Source organism: Natrix helvetica (assembly GCF_964273705.1).
Source record: "Natrix helvetica genome assembly, chromosome: Z".
NCBI classification, from domain to species: domain Eukaryota; kingdom Metazoa; phylum Chordata; class Lepidosauria; order Squamata; family Natricidae; genus Natrix; species Natrix helvetica.
This window is the reverse complement of record NC_138554.1, coordinates 69,322,498-69,338,179: the sequence shown is the minus strand read 5'-3', so window position 1 is coordinate 69,338,179 and position 15,682 is coordinate 69,322,498. Positions and strand designations below refer to the sequence as shown.

Genomic DNA, 15,682 nt, shown 5'->3' with positions numbered 1-15,682 from the left:
TTTGATTGTTTTCATTTGGATGAAGCACAAACATGTTTTCCAGATTTTAATACTGAGCGAGCCTCAGCTTTCATCTCTAAATTTTAGTGATCTTTCAGCTTTGGTAAATTAAAAGCTACATATACATGCTGTCACTGGCTTTATAAATCTGGGAGATAGGGGTTTTCTTTGGTTGAAATTAGGCTCATGGCCAATTGGGCATACAACAACTAAGGTTGTGGGATACTGTTTTGATCCTTGTCTCCTCAAGAATTAGAAATATAATGATGGGCTTCAAAAAAGCATTTTATTATGCTATAAGCCTTGAATTTCATATTTGATACTTTAATGACTAATGATGATGCAAGATGTTCTTGGGATATATTAGTATTGCATGATAATTTGACAAGTCAAAAGTAAAGAGTCTAGAATAAATGATAGAAGGAATACCTCAGCTCTTTGTATCGAAGACTATTATGCAAGCTTTCTCATTTTATTGGCTTTCTTGGCATCCTGAGTTATAGAATTGGCCCACTCTGTGAGATTTTTTTTTAATATGAGTGTTCAGATCCTGAAGGTCTCATTCAGTTCAAATATAGGATCAAGTGCAGATGTTGATGCTTTTCCATCCTCACATTTTTTAAAAAATTATTGTGCTGCCTTGAGTTAGGATTTCACTTTAATCTGTTCTGTATAATTTTCTTTCTAAAAACCCAAAGCTGGTTAATTTCTCAGTCTCGCTGCTTCCTCTTTGCTATCAGTAACATCTCGTTTTTCTAAATAATATTGCCTACTTTCACCCACATTTTTTGAATCATTTTACATTAAATGTTTGTGCCCTTCCCTAACTCATAGAGGAGATTGCATATTAGACCCAGTATATTATTTCTAAGCAGCAGTGGGCTTCAAATAATTTAATAACGGGTTCTCTGCCCTAATGACTGGCTGGGTAGGCATGGCTGGGTGGTCATGTGACTGAGTAAGCATGGACAACTTGATGTCACATCGAGAGGCACTTAGCCTCACCCGGCCTCTCATGACCATGGGGATTCTGTAATGATTGTAAATGTGAAAAACAGTCATAAATCACTTTTTCAGTGCCATTGTAACTTTGAATGGTCACTAAATGAACTGTTGTAAATCAAGGATTACCTGTGAAATAATACCAAAAGCTTCTTTGGTTGCAAAAAGCTGCCCTAAATTCCAATCATTACATTAGAAATGGGGGAATACACACTGAAGATCAATGAGTCACAGCTGTCATGGAAGGTTAAACCATTCTGTCTGAATGCTTTCCTTTTCCTCAGCAATATCTGCAACCCAGAGTTACAAATCAGGCAGGTGCCAGAGCACACTGAAGAATTAAAATAGTTAAAATACAGCCAACTCTTGCTCATAAAGTGAAACTTTTTAGCAGAGAGGTCATTTAAGATCTCCAGAAAGTGGGTGGGCATATTTGGCCTACAAAATGCTGAGCTAGAGACGAATTAACGTCTTGAGTGAGGGCTAATCCCATTCTGTCTTTGTTCAGACCTTGCTGTAGGAAATTTTTGCCTATAAATATAACTATCTCTTTATCTCTTAATTGTTGATATCTGCTGTGGACTATTAAGGAAGGTGGAGCTGCTTTCTCCCTCTAAGAAAACATGTTTCTCCATTTCTCATCCAGGGAAATATATTCTTCCTTTTTAATATTTCTCAAAATATTTCGTTCTTCTAGGAGAGCCATGGGTGCTAACTTTCTACAAGTTAACTTTTTACTGTGAACTCTTTATTATTCACTGTTGTGACTGCTTAATTTGTCACTGTTTGGCCCAGAAACTCCCAGGAGAGGGAAATGGTCAATAGAGACCATTAATGTCAATGAGCATGACACTAATGACTCAGCAGTATTAGGCAGTAAAAAGAACAGCAGAGACAGGAAGCAAGATACCTTATACTGTACTAACTTTTGATTTCAGCCCTATATTAGATACAATTACTACTTTCACATTTTATACTTGTCCTTTTATCCCTCAGTTTGTCAGAGAGCTCATGCTGCTTTCATCTGGAATATCTTGTTTGTCTATGATATTGTTTTGGTTGAGCTTTTTATTTTTCAGAGTTTCTAATCCAGACTTTCTGAATTATTTTGCCATCTAGGATTTCTATCCATTTCTATTCTCTCTCTTAGTCTGTTGAAGTCAGCTCTCTTAAGTCTAAAACACTAGCTTGAATTTGTTCAGTTGCCTGTGCTTTTGCATTATGTCAGTATTCTAGTATGGTATGATCACTCTGCCAAAGTTCCTACAACTTCCACTCCCTTAGCCATTGTTTCTTCCCTATGAGTAAAATTTAAGTCCAGTATAGCTGACCTTCTAGTTCTCTCCTTCACTTTAAGGATGACAAAGTTGTTAGCTAGGCCCATCAAGAACCTGTTTGATCTCCCACTTGCTGCAAGGTTTATTTTCCTGTTGATAGTTAAAGACTGCCATCAGTATAGTGGTGTGTTCCCTTCACACTTCAGCTAACTGATTAGCAAAAAGTTCACCTATTTCATCTGGTTGGGTGGGTGGCTTTTAGTACACATCTATAGCAATTAGGCAATTAAACACTGCTATCATGTTACCCCCAGTCCTTCTTATCTATAGATTGGACATATACAACAACAATAAATTCCTGCAACCGTTCTTTATAGGTTTTAACCTTCAGCCTCTTGATCATCTTTGTTGCTGTTATCTGCACTCTAATCCAGAAATTTCTAAAAAATGTAATACTGCTGTATTGTGGTATCTTTTCTGCAAATCCATGTATATGGTAAAACATGTGTTAGTACATATGGATGCAAGAGTAGGTTTCTGAAGCAGTTTCAGAATTAAATTTGCAGAAATCAAATCTGGAAAGATTAAAGAATTAAAATTAAATGTGGATATACAGGTAGTTCTTAACTTATGACTACGATTAAGACCAGAATTTCTGTTCTTAAGCAAGCTGATTGTTAAGTGAGTCATGCCCAATTTTATGATCTTTTTGCCATAGTTATTTAGTGAATCATTGCAGTTGTTAAATGAACCATGCAGTTGTTAAGCGAATCTGGTTTCCCCTATTGATTTTGCTTGTTAAAAGCCAGCTGGGAAGGTTACAAATGGTGATCAAATAACCCATTATTATAAATATATGCCAGTTTCCAAGCATCCAAATTTGGATCATGTGACTGTGGGGATACTGTGATAGTCATAAGTGTAAGAAATGGTTGTAAGTCACTTTTTTCAGTGTCATTGTAACTTCAAAAGTGAATGAATGAATGAATGGTTTTAAGTTGAAGATTACTTGCATGTGGTTTATCATTTTGGTTCTTTTTTTCAAACATGATTCTCATCTATAGTCTTGACTTTAGAATATCATAATCTATTCTTCTGTCATCCATTCTTTATATCTATGAGATTTTTATTTTGCATTTGTAAACTGTTAATAGAATTGTGATGTGCAAGAGGAATTCTGATATCATAATTAGAGTTTTAAAGTTTCTTCTGAAATAAATAATTTCCTTTCTGAGTCTGAAAGAAGTAAAGGGTAGGCGTGGGACCAATGGTACGCAGAACCCCCAAATCAGCAAACAAAAGACATGTTGAAAACTATTCAGTTTATCTTGAATAAGCTAGAAATTAAAGGATTTTCCAGGGAGAAAGCTTGCCAGAAGAGGTGCACACCGCAGAATTCTGTTAGGGAAGATCCTAAGGGCTGAGCACAGGCCACATGAAAAGTAGAAAAAAGATGTTTTCCTGCATTTGCTATCTTTGTACAATTCCCAGAGAAAGAAAGAAGTTAGAGATAATTATGTATAGTCAAGACAAGATTGCTCTTTTTCTAAAATCAGTGTTTCTTAAGCTAGTTAGTGTTTGTTCCTAAGTGCTCAGAAAGCTGATATAATGTGGTATCTATAAGCAACTTGATAAATGCTTGCTTGCTAACCAGTGCCTTCTGCTCTGCTCTGTGATAACAGATCAATGAAATTTCAAAGCACCTTTAGCTATGGGTTATTGGCATTAACTGGATTAAGGGAATTCCCTTTATGGAAGCAGACTATGCAGTGCTAAGAGTAAGAAGAGAAGGAAATATTATGTATACTTTCTTTTTCCTGTCTCAATTGAGCAAAGATAAGAAGAGAAATTATTAGCGTAGATAGAAGCAAGATCTGTGGGCCCTATGAAAGAGATCCGGAACTGAACAGAATAATAAACATGTAATTTCCTTATGTAATTCCAAAAGAAAATTAAATTATATTACTTAACCTTTTATGGATGTGGCAGTGTAGATAGCCATGATCTGATTACCTCTCTCCCATAGTAATGTAGGCTTTTTGTTGGCTTTTGACTGAAAAGGCAGAACGGGAAAATATGAAGAGACCTCAGTGTATTCAAAGTCAGTTTCCTTCATCTTCCCCATATCCTTTATCTAGAAAAAAAGAGTGATACTTGAAGGTTTAACTACTACTGAAAAACGATGCTTGTTATTTTAGTGTTAAAGGAGGTATATCAATCATTGTTTGCAGACAAAACAATTAACTAATAGATTTGGGTCCTATAATTATTGATGCCATAAGTCCCCTAGTGAGGTCCTTAAAGCCGCATGAAACCATTAAAGAGGCTTTAAAAAAATCAGTGGATATATTCTTGAACCTAAAAGAACAACTATTTACATTCTTTATTAAAATAGATTGCAAACTTTAAAGGTACTGTAGGAAGAAAAATCTGGTCTGGTTCCAAACCAGGAATACTCCCACAATACTTTTTGGAGTCCCCAGATCTATTTTTAAGCTATTTAGGCATTGTAGTAGGTGAACTATTTTGATTGTCCTCCTCCTCCTCCTCCTCCTCCTCCTCCTCCTCCTCCTCCTCCTCCTCCTCCTCCTCCTCCTCCTCCTCCTCCTCCTCCTCCTCCTCCTCCTCCTCCTCCTCCTCAGTTTTGAAGTGGCTTTGATAAACAAATTGGATAATTTTCTATATAGCACCATCTGTATAGCTCCATTCTACCAAATGTGGAAATTTGCAATTATTTAAAATTATTTCACATGAGAATTAATTAGGCTTATTTCAGCTCAACTTTGTCATTGGTGGGGAGAGATTGTGTTTAATGTTTGCACGTAGCTCAGTCACCAAATTGAATGAGAGAATGGCAGATTAAATGTGGCTGACTAAGAAGATGCTGAAAATAATAATACCTATTATTACTAGTAATGCATTATGTTGTTATTATAAATTAACTATATACCAGTGATGGCGAACCTTTTAGAGACCGAGTGGCCAAACTGCAACCCAAAACCCACTTATTTATCGCAGTGTCAACACAACAATTTAACCTGAATAATGAGGTTTTACTACCTAAAATATTGATAAACAATGCAGAATTCAGCTAATTGTTCTAAGAAAAAAGTGCTAAATGCACTTTTATGCCCCTTCATTTTTTCCTGCTTTTGAAATATTACATTTAGCAATAATAAAAAATAAAAACTTTTGTAATAACATTTCTTGTTCCCTCCCACATTCTCTCTCCCTTTCCTTGCCTCTCTCTTTTCCCCTCTTTCTCTCTTTCTCTCCCTTGTTCTTTCTCTCTCTGCCTCTCTGTTTCCTCTTTCCCTCTTTCTCTCCCCCTCTCTGTCTCTCCCTTTCCCTTCCTCCCTCTCTTTCTCTCCCCCTTTCTCCCCTCCCTCTCTCTCTTCCCCTTCCTTCCTCTCTCCCTCCCTCTCTCTTTCCCTCTCCCCTTCTCTCTCTTTCCCTCCCACCCTCTCTGTTTCTCTTTTTCCCTCCCATTCTCTTTCCCTCTCTCCTGCTTTCTCTCTCTCTCTCTTTCCCCCTCTCTCTTTACCTCCCTCGATGGAGCTGGGGCAATGGTGTGTGCGCCCACCGACAGGGTTCTGAGTGCCACCTCTGGCACGTGTACCATAGGTTCGCCACCACTGCTATATACTATATAACTATTATAATTGTTGCTGCACCCAGCATGATATGTTAAAATTTTGATTGCCAGCTGGGTCATTCCATGTCAAGTGGTCTGGGGGGACCTGCTCGACCATCACAGATTTCAATGAAATTTTGTGTGAACATGCACACATGTCCCCAATGAACATTGATAAAGTGTTACATGTGCCAATGCAATATTTTCAGAGATATAGTCATTTGTTTGACCCCATACTGCAGCCTTCTATAGTATGACTCTGAGGTTCCAGCAACTTTCAGACATAATATCTCCAGCAATATTTTGTTGAGAGAAACAAAACTTGGTCATCTTGTACAACTTTTTGTGCTCTATTAAACAAAATAATAAAAACATTCTCATGAGCAATCTCCATCTAGATAATTTGGAACAATTTGATCAAAAATATTGCAGCTCGAAAAAAGGTTAAAGTTTGGCTTTTTATATCTCTGGAAGGAATGGTATGATAAATGTGAAACTTTGTGTGTAATAACTTAACAACACGAAAAAATAATAGAATGCATGTGACATTGCCTTAGCAATGTCCTCAACTTTATCCCTATTTTTAGGGCTTTATACATCAGAGATGAAAAACCAACCCTACTTTTTAAAGAGGTTTGAAACACGCTCTTTCTAATGAGAATGATGTAACAGAGTTTGCAGAAGGTCTTTTTTGTAAGGTCTCTTTTGCATGCCCACCCCAGGGATCAAGCTCGGAGAAAGCCGGAGCACCCTCGCCAAAGACGCTCGCTGGTCAACCCGTGTGCCTTTGCTGCTCTTTGGCCAAGCTCGGCTGCTCCCTTGAGGGTATTCCCGTTTGTGCGTGCCCTCCTGGCCTCTTAATACCCGCCCTAGAATCAGACACTACTGGACAAGGGGAATCTTTACTTTTAAAATAATTTCATATAAGATCTCTTAACTTGTGGATTGTCTTTATTTTAAATTGAAGCAAATTACAGAATTTTTTTTTCCAATTTAACTTACCTAGTAAATACAAATAATTTTTATTCTGGAAGAGTGACAAGGCAATATGCTAATTCCAATACAGTTGCTCTAAGACAGAAATATATTTACTATCCATAATTAATGACAATTTTTATCTTTTGCAACTCAAATTGATAGTACTCCGTTTTGGAGAAAAAAAATAAGATCCAAGCTTTGCAATATATTCTACTGAGATTCTATCCAGCATTAATTTCTATTAACCTGCATTAATTCCTACTAAAACATCTGAACAATGAAGGGCACTAAGAAATACTGACTGAATGTGTTATAATTCTGTTGTCACCATAAATGCAATCTAATTATATTATAATGCCAGATTAAACATTTAAACTGAACAGCGGGAATAGAGAATTAATTGATACAGAACATTTCTGTCCCCAGCAATCCAAAATTCATAGGGTTATCAGTGCATGTAAGATAGATGTTTGTGCGGGTAAGATTATCATTCCTGCTGTCAAGCAAAACCAAGCATTTAATAGTGAGTGCCATACCAAGTGCATGAATCATACAAGTGGCAACAAAATAGGAGCAGTCAGGCATAACACAGGTTATGTAGATAATAAACACAGGTTCAACCAAATCTCTATACACCAATGCACAGAGTATTAGGAATAAACAGGGTGAATTAGAAATTCAAGTAAATGAGGGCAAATACAATATTGTTGCCATTATAGAAACTTGGGATGAAACCCACAAATGGAACATACAGCTAGAAGGATTTAAATTATTTAAAAGAAATAGACCAAATAAAAGAGGAGGTGGAGTTGTATTATATATAAGAAATAACTACATCTCTACAGAAATAGAGCACAACAACGATGAGAACTATCTTGAACGTGTTTGGGTCAATATTAAAGGTTGGGGAGGGGGGAAATGACATTGCCATAGGTCTATACTACAGGCCACCCAACCAAGCAGAGGAAGTAGATGAACTTTTTGCTAGTCAGCTAACTAAGGTATGTAGGAAGCACACCACAATAGTAATGGGGGATTTTAACTGCCCTGACATCAACTGGGAAAGAAACTCTGCACCAAGTGGAAGATCCAACAGATTCCTAACAAACCTAGCAGGCAATTTTGTTTCCCAAAAAGTAGAGAAGGGAGCAAGGAGATCAGCCATATTGGACTTAATTCTCACTAACAGAAAGGAATGATAGAAGGTGTTGAAGCACAGGAACCCTGGGGGCAAGTGACCATGCAATATTGGAATTCAACATTATGCAAACACAAGTAGTAGAACAAAGTCAAACTAGAATCTTGGACTTTAAGAAAGCTAATTTCAATAAACGTAGAGAGAGCTTGGGAAGAATTCCATGGATGATAATCCTCAAGGGGAAAACAACTCAAGAAGCTTGGCAAATTTTGAAAACTGAGATTACAAAAGCCCAGTCTAGCACAATACCAATGAAGAAGAAAAATAACAGCTCCCCAAAGAAACCAGCATGGCTGCATAAAGAACTCTCTGAAAAATTGAAAGGCAAAAAAGTAAAATTGGAAGTATAAAAAGTAGAACGAGGGGGACATAATTAAGGCAGAATATCAGCAAATAGCCCGAGCCTGTAAAGATGAAGTGAGGAAAGCTAAGGCTCACAAATGAAGAAAGGCTTGCCACAAAAGTAAAAATTAACAAAAAAAGCTTCTTCCAACATGTTAAAAACAAGAAAAAAGTTAAGGAAACAATTGGTCCATTGCTGGGAGAAAGTGGCAAGAAGGTGACAAGCAACAGGGAGAAAGCAGAACTATTTAACTCATTTTTTGCATCTGTCTTTACACAAAGAGATAAAGCAGTCCAACCTATCAAAAACAGCACCACAAAAATCAGATTAGGAACATAAGTTGAAATAGGGAAGAAAATGATAAGTGAGCACCTGTCTACCCTAGACGAGTTCAAATCACCAGGACTGGATGGATTATACCCCCGGGTTCTGAAGGAACTGGCAGACGAGATCTTAGAACCACTGAATTATATCTTTCAGAGATCCTGGAGCACCAGGGAATTGCCAGAGGACTGGAAAAGAGCTGATGTGGTTCCCTATTTTCAAAAAGGAAAAAAAATAGACCCAGGAAATTACAGACCTATCAGCCTGGCCTCAATACCAGGAAAGATTCTGGAAAAGTTAATCAAGCAACGAATTAGCGAACATCTAGTAAACAAAGTAATGGCCAAAAGCCAATATGAGTTTCTCAAAAACAGATCATGCCAGACTAATTATTGCATTCTTTGACAAAGTGACAAAATTAGTGGACCAGAGGAATGCCGTCGATATAGTTTACTTGGACTTCAGTGAGAATTTGATAAGGTAGACCATAACTTACTACTAGATAAAGTAAAAGAATGTGGGTTAGACAGCATCACAACCAGATGGATTCGTAACTGGCTGGACAACCGCACTCAACGTGTAGTGCTCAATGGAACTGCATCTACATGGAGGGAAGTATGCAGTGGAGTACCCCAAGGCTCTGTTTTAGGCCCAGTACTCTTCAACATCTTCATCAATGATTTGGATGAGGGAATAAATGGGGAACTCATCAAATTTGCAGATGTCACCAAGCTGGCAGGAATAGCCAACACTCCAGAAGATAGGTTTAAGATACAGAAGGATCTTGACAAATTTGAACATTGGCACTATCTAATAAAATGAAATTCAATGGTGAAAGGAGTAAGGTTCTACATTTAGGCAAGAAAAACGAAACACACAGGTACAATATAGGTGGTACCTTGCTCAATAGTAGTAACTGTGAGAGAGATCTTGGAGTCCTAGTGGACAACCATTTAAATATGAGCCAGCAGTGTGCAGAAGCTGCCAAAAAAGCCAACACTGTTCTAGACTACATAAACAGGGATAGAATCAAGATCTCCCTTCCTGTGAAGAACTCCAGAAGGTCTTTGGCACCCGTGCCCTCTCTCACCCTACCCAATTCTGTCCCTTGGGAATCTCCCCCTATACTTTGGAAGTGTACCCTAAAAAGCTTAAAACAATAATCTTCAATAATCTTTAAGAAAGTCAAGCCCCAGGAATTCTAGTTCTAGGCTACATAAACAGAGGGATAGAATCAAGATCACGTGAAGTGTTAATACCACTTTATAATGCCTTGGTAAGGCCACACTTGGAATACTGCATTTAGTTTTGGTCGCCATGATGTAAAAAAGATGTGGAGACTGTAGAAAGAGTGCAGAGAAGAGCAACAAAGATGATTAGGGGACTGGAGACTAAAACATATGAAGAACGGTTGCAAGAACTGGGTATGTCTAGTTTAATGAAAAGAAGGACTAGGGGAGACATGATAGCAGTGTTCCAATATCTCAGGGGTTGCCACAAAGAAGAGAGAGTCAAACTATTCTCCAAGGTACCTGAGGGTAGATCAAGAAGCAATGGGTGGAAATTAATCAAGGAGAGAAGCAACTTAGGAGAAATTTCCTGACAGTTAGAACAATTAATCAGTGGAACAGATTGCCTCCAGAAGTTGTGAATGCTCCAACACTGGAAGTCTTTAAGAAGATGTTGGATAGCCATTTGTCTGAAAGGGTATAAGGTTTCCTGCCTAGTCATGGGGTTGGACTAGAAGACCTCCAAGGTCCCCTCCAACTCTGCTATTGTATTGAATGATTCATCTCTCTGAATATCAAAAAGATTTCAGAGATAATTTTGTCTTCTGCATGCATTAAAAAAGTGAAATCTCTCGCAACAAAAAAAAGTAAACATTTCCATCATCTCATAAACAAGATGTTTATTTGAGTCAGATTAAAAAGTAAAAAGGCATTCTTTCCATGCATGTATTTAATTTAATTTTGAATACTTTTCACAATCTCTGGGTTTTCTAATTGTTTTGAGAAGAAAATAATAAATTTTCTTGTTTCCCCAAAAGTGTGTATAAGAATCATTCCAAATAAAATTTAAAAATCCTAGAAAGGAGAATTTTCATTTGCCAAATTAAAATAGTTATCGCTACTTGCTAAAGTAATTGATTAGTTCTATGTATGATAAATGTAGAAAGTCTTATGGTTTTGAACCTAAGCAGAAATTCTAAAATACGGATAAGGTTACACACACAATTAGGTGAGGTGACCAGTTTTGCTAATTATTGAAGATGTACACTATTGTGTGTACATCTTGTGAGCCCCGCCTCTTAGAAGAATTAAATATTTGGGAAATATTAAAAGGGCAGAATATTATATTTTCCTAAAGAAAAAATGGAGAAACATGCTCTTAAAGACAGAAAGCAGCACCCAAGTGTTTCTTTATAGCCACAGCAGATGTCAGCACTTAAGAGTTAAAGAGTTTATTGAAAGAGGAAAACAAGTATCTAGATAGCTCTATTCATAAGCAAAGCAAATACTGCAGGCAGAAATCCATTTAAGACATGATATTTCAAAACTCCTTGGCAGAATGGTAGGATTAGAAATCAGCTCTTCACCCCAAATCAAACACAGGATGAAAGATATTAACCCCAATAGGAATTGCCCAACATCCTTTCAGAACACAAGCCCCTTCATTGTACCACCCCCAGAACAGTCCAAACATCAAAATCACAGAAACCTGGGAGGTCAGATAACAATAAGCCAGAGGTTGGCCAGATTTGCTCAGACAAGTATCTAGAATTTGCATTTCCTCTTGCCTGTAGAGCCAGCTGTGACGCCTACATAACTTCTACCTGATCCTATAGGAATCTGACAACAGCCAATAGAATATTAAAGGACACGTTCTTGGACAGGAATAGGAAGCTCAAATACAAAGCCCAAAGAAGGTATAAAAACCCACCCACTCTCAGCTCCATTTTGTCCACTGTCCCTGAATCATATGTGGTTGGTGGTTCTGCTTCATCAATAAACCTCTCTTTCCAATCAGACTCCATGTTGTTTCCAGCATCTTTCTCCCAGCTTGGAAGTGAACCAGATGGATGTTTCTTCCAACACTATCTACTACAAGTGAAAATTCATTATGATTAAAAAAAAATCTAAATAATTATAATAATAATATTAACAATTATATTTGCTATTACTCAGAGAAACGTTTTATTGTTTTAAACCTACACTTGGATTCAATTCCTAAGTGTATTGCAACAGAGTGTTTCAGAACATTGAAATCATTTACACTGATGCTCATACTCTGCTATGAATTTAATCTTATTTGTCTTTGTCAAAAGCGTAGAAGTTGTTACCTATAGATAGGACCCAATGGACAAAACTTGTACCCTGTTTCCCTGAAAATAAGCCCTCTCTGAAAATATTGCAACATAGCAGCAGCCATGGGGTAACCATCCTTGCTGCCTCCTGCCCGTCAACAATAATAAGACCTCCCCGAAAATAAGGCCAAGCACTTATTTCAGAGACAAAGTAATTCTGTCAATATCCTTCTAGAGTAACTGTTTAGTGTGATATTCAGCTGAGAATTAAATGTGTTAAAACTTGCAAAGGCAGCTTCCATTTTACAGTTCTACATGTAGCCTGTTTATATTTACATAGTGTGGAAAGAAGAAGAATATCAACAGAATGAGCAAACTAAAAAAAAAGCCTTACTTTGAACAAGCACATGATATTCCAATTCCAAACAGCTGGAGATGTTGCCATAGAAATATTGGGTAGAGTAATTCGGGATAGAGAATGTTCTGAATCAATGCAAAGCAACAGTGAATAAGAGAAAAATAATCCATCTGTATTAAATATATACTTTGTTAGTCTAAAGCCCGTCAGATATGTTAGATAACATATCTAACGTATGTCCAGCATTTCTGAAAAAGTCTATTACATAAAACTGGAAGAAATTATGTCCAAAAAAGTCAACTGAGAGAAGAATTCCTTCTAAAAATTTGCACTTTTCCACCAGTCATACTCCTTTCTACTGGACCCCCCCTGCGCTCCCCCCACCCTTATGGCACGCGAGCCAAAAATGTTCCCCATCACTGTGATAAAAGGTTATGATTTGTCTAGGATTCCTGGCGGCAAAATAGGTATAGGGAAAAAAGATCCTTGCCATCTCTTTGTTTCCCTTTTAATGGCAATAGCCATGAAGAAAGTTTTGGAAGAAATGGTTCAGAGGTAACATTTAATCCTTTCTCAAACCAGTAATTTTTATTATCCTAGGATTTATTTAAAAGGGATGCGGTGGCTCAACGGCTAAGACACTGAGCTTGTCAATTAGAAAGGTTGGCAGTTCGCCAGTTCGAATCCCTAGTGCCACATAACGGAGTGAACTCCCATTACTTGTCCCAGCTTCTGCCAACCTAGCAGTTCGAAAGTACGTAAAAATACAAGTACAAAAATAGGGACCACTTTGGTGGGAAGGTAACAATGTTCCCTGCGCCTTTGGCATTTAGTCATACTGGCCACATGACCATGGAGACATATTTGGACAACGCTGGCTCTTTGACTTTGAAACAGAGATGACCACCACCCCCTAGAGTCAGGAACAACTAGCACATATGTGTGAGGGAACCCTTACCTTTAGAATTTATTTAAAATTATTTTCATTCAACTCCACATGCAAAACGTAAAAAATTCTGGAAATTACATTTCACTCACATCTAGATGGTATCAGGTTGGACATCCCCTCCCAATGGATTTTTTTTTAAACTTCATTAGAATTTCTGATAAATGAAATTGTAATATATTTTATGTTTATAATGATTCATGCTGGCATCTGATGAACAATGCTATATTTTTTCTTTTCAGTATTCAGAAGCCAAAAAGCAATGCTGGTACTTTGAAGGGGTGTATCCTACATATTATATGTAAGTGATCCTCCTTTTTTCTTTCTGTTTGTTCGTCTGTATGAATATTGTTAGGAATGTAAGCTAACAGTTGGGTCAGCAATATATAAACCATCATGGTAGTACTGTACTTTAAGTACTGCTGTAAAATGGGATTGGTTGCTGTTACCTCAAGCAGCCATAAGATGGAGCCAGAAGGACTATTAGCTCTCTGTTTGTTAGATGCTGATCAGTAGATACTGCTTGTGAGTTACTGTGAGTTTTGCTACTGTTAGCGACTTTGTGTGCTTAACTGATTATATGATACTGGACTGTGTTCGATGAATAACTGACTGACTGAACCGTTTGTAAATTGAACTCTGAATACCTCTATTTCCACATAAGTAAAAACTGCAGTGTCTCTGTATGCTGGTTTGTGTGTTCTCCAACACCACTCTCATTACGCTTCTCTGCACACTCGCTCTCCTAACGGGAAGCCTACTTAACACTGGTTATGGGTGCAGGTTGTACCAGACGTAGCTAAAAGAGTTGGTGTCGATACGTAATACCTTACACAGACAGCTGTTTAGTTTGTGATTGTTACTATCATGGAGAAGATGGCACACGCAAGTCTATCACTAATAACTCGGTTGGATGGAACAAACTATGTTTCCTGGTCTATGAAATGCAGCCTACTCCTGCATAGTGAGGGATTATGGGATGCTGTACAGAATCCACCAGACGTAACTTCTTGGGATCCAGATGACGAGGATGATGCCAAGAAGATAGCAGAGTTTCAACGATGCAACAAACAAACGTTGTGTATAATTGGTCTAACACTGACTGACCAACAATTAGTTCATATTCATGGGGAAAATTCTGCTGCAAGATGTTGGGAGAATTTGAAGAAGATTTATATACGTGACACTATGGGAGCACATATACATCTTACCCGCAAACTGTTTAGGGCACGTCTTCTAAAAGGTAGAGCCATGTTAGCTCATTTAAACTTTATGAAAGGAGTTTTCCAGGAGCTACATGAAAATAACTTATTTTCTCAGAGTTACATCAAGTCTACATCATTCTGTCCTCACTGGATGAGAGTTATGATGATTTCGTATCTTCCCTTGAAGTCCTAACCCGAAATGAACTAACATTGACTGACATAACTGCATGCCTATTGCAGCGGTTCTCAAATAGTGGGGCGCGCCCCCCTGGGGGGGTGCGAGGCTCCGTAAAGGGGGGCGCGAAGGCTCCCTTTCCATCTGGGTGCAACGGCGGCGAAGGCGTGGGTGAGGCATAATATATCCCGCCTGGAAGTGGCAGCACTTCGGACTGTGGATTTTCATTGGAGCCGTGGGCTGGAGCTGTGCAAGAAGCCTGCTCGGGCGGGGGTGGGAGGGAGGGAAGCATGGGACCGCCCGTCTTCGCCACCGCGTAGCTCGCCTCCCCGCCAGCAGCTCCACCGCCAGCATTCTGTCTGGAAGCGGAAGCGCAACAGCCGCTGTTGGGGAAGGGACAAAGGGGCGGCGGTCGCCCGATCTTGCCACCGCCACCCCTTCGCTCCTGGTAACGGCGACTGTTGTACTGCTGCTTCCAGCTGGGATGCTGGAGGAGCTGCTGGCAGGGAGGGAGGGAAGAAGGGGAGGAGGGAGTAAGGATAGACAAGCAAGAGGGAAAGAGGAAAGAAAGCAGGAGGGCAGAAGGGAGGTGGAAGGAAGGAAAGAAAAGCAGACACGCCGGAGGGAAAGAGGAAAGAAGGCAAGCAGGCAGGAAGGAGGCAGAAGGAAGGAGGGAAGAATGGAACTGGAAGGGAGGCAGGAAAGGAGGGAGGGAGAAAGGAAGGATAGGAGGATAGGGAAAGAGGAAAGAAGGCAGGCAGAAGGGAGGGAGGTGCAAGGAAGGAAGAAAGCATAGATAAGCAGGAGGGAAAGAAGGCAGGCAGGCAGGCAGGGGGAAAGAGGAAGGAGGGAACTGGAAGGGAGGCAGGAAGGAAGGGAAGGAGGAAGGGAGGGTGGAAGGAAGGATAGACAAGTAAGAGGGAAAGAGGAAAGAAAGC

At 38.8% G+C, this 15,682-nt stretch overlaps 1 protein-coding gene across 1 annotated transcript in view; it reads left to right on the top strand.

The window, feature by feature from the left end:
* The window catches only part of VOPP1 (VOPP1 WW domain binding protein), a 49,626-nt gene that overhangs the window by 2,350 nt on the left and 31,594 nt on the right, over positions 1-15,682 (top strand). The window contains exon 2 of the mRNA XM_081971062.1: positions 13,607-13,665. Within this exon, the coding sequence (XP_081827188.1) occupies positions 13,607-13,665 (59 nt within the window). The remainder of the gene's footprint in view (positions 1-13,606; positions 13,666-15,682) is intronic.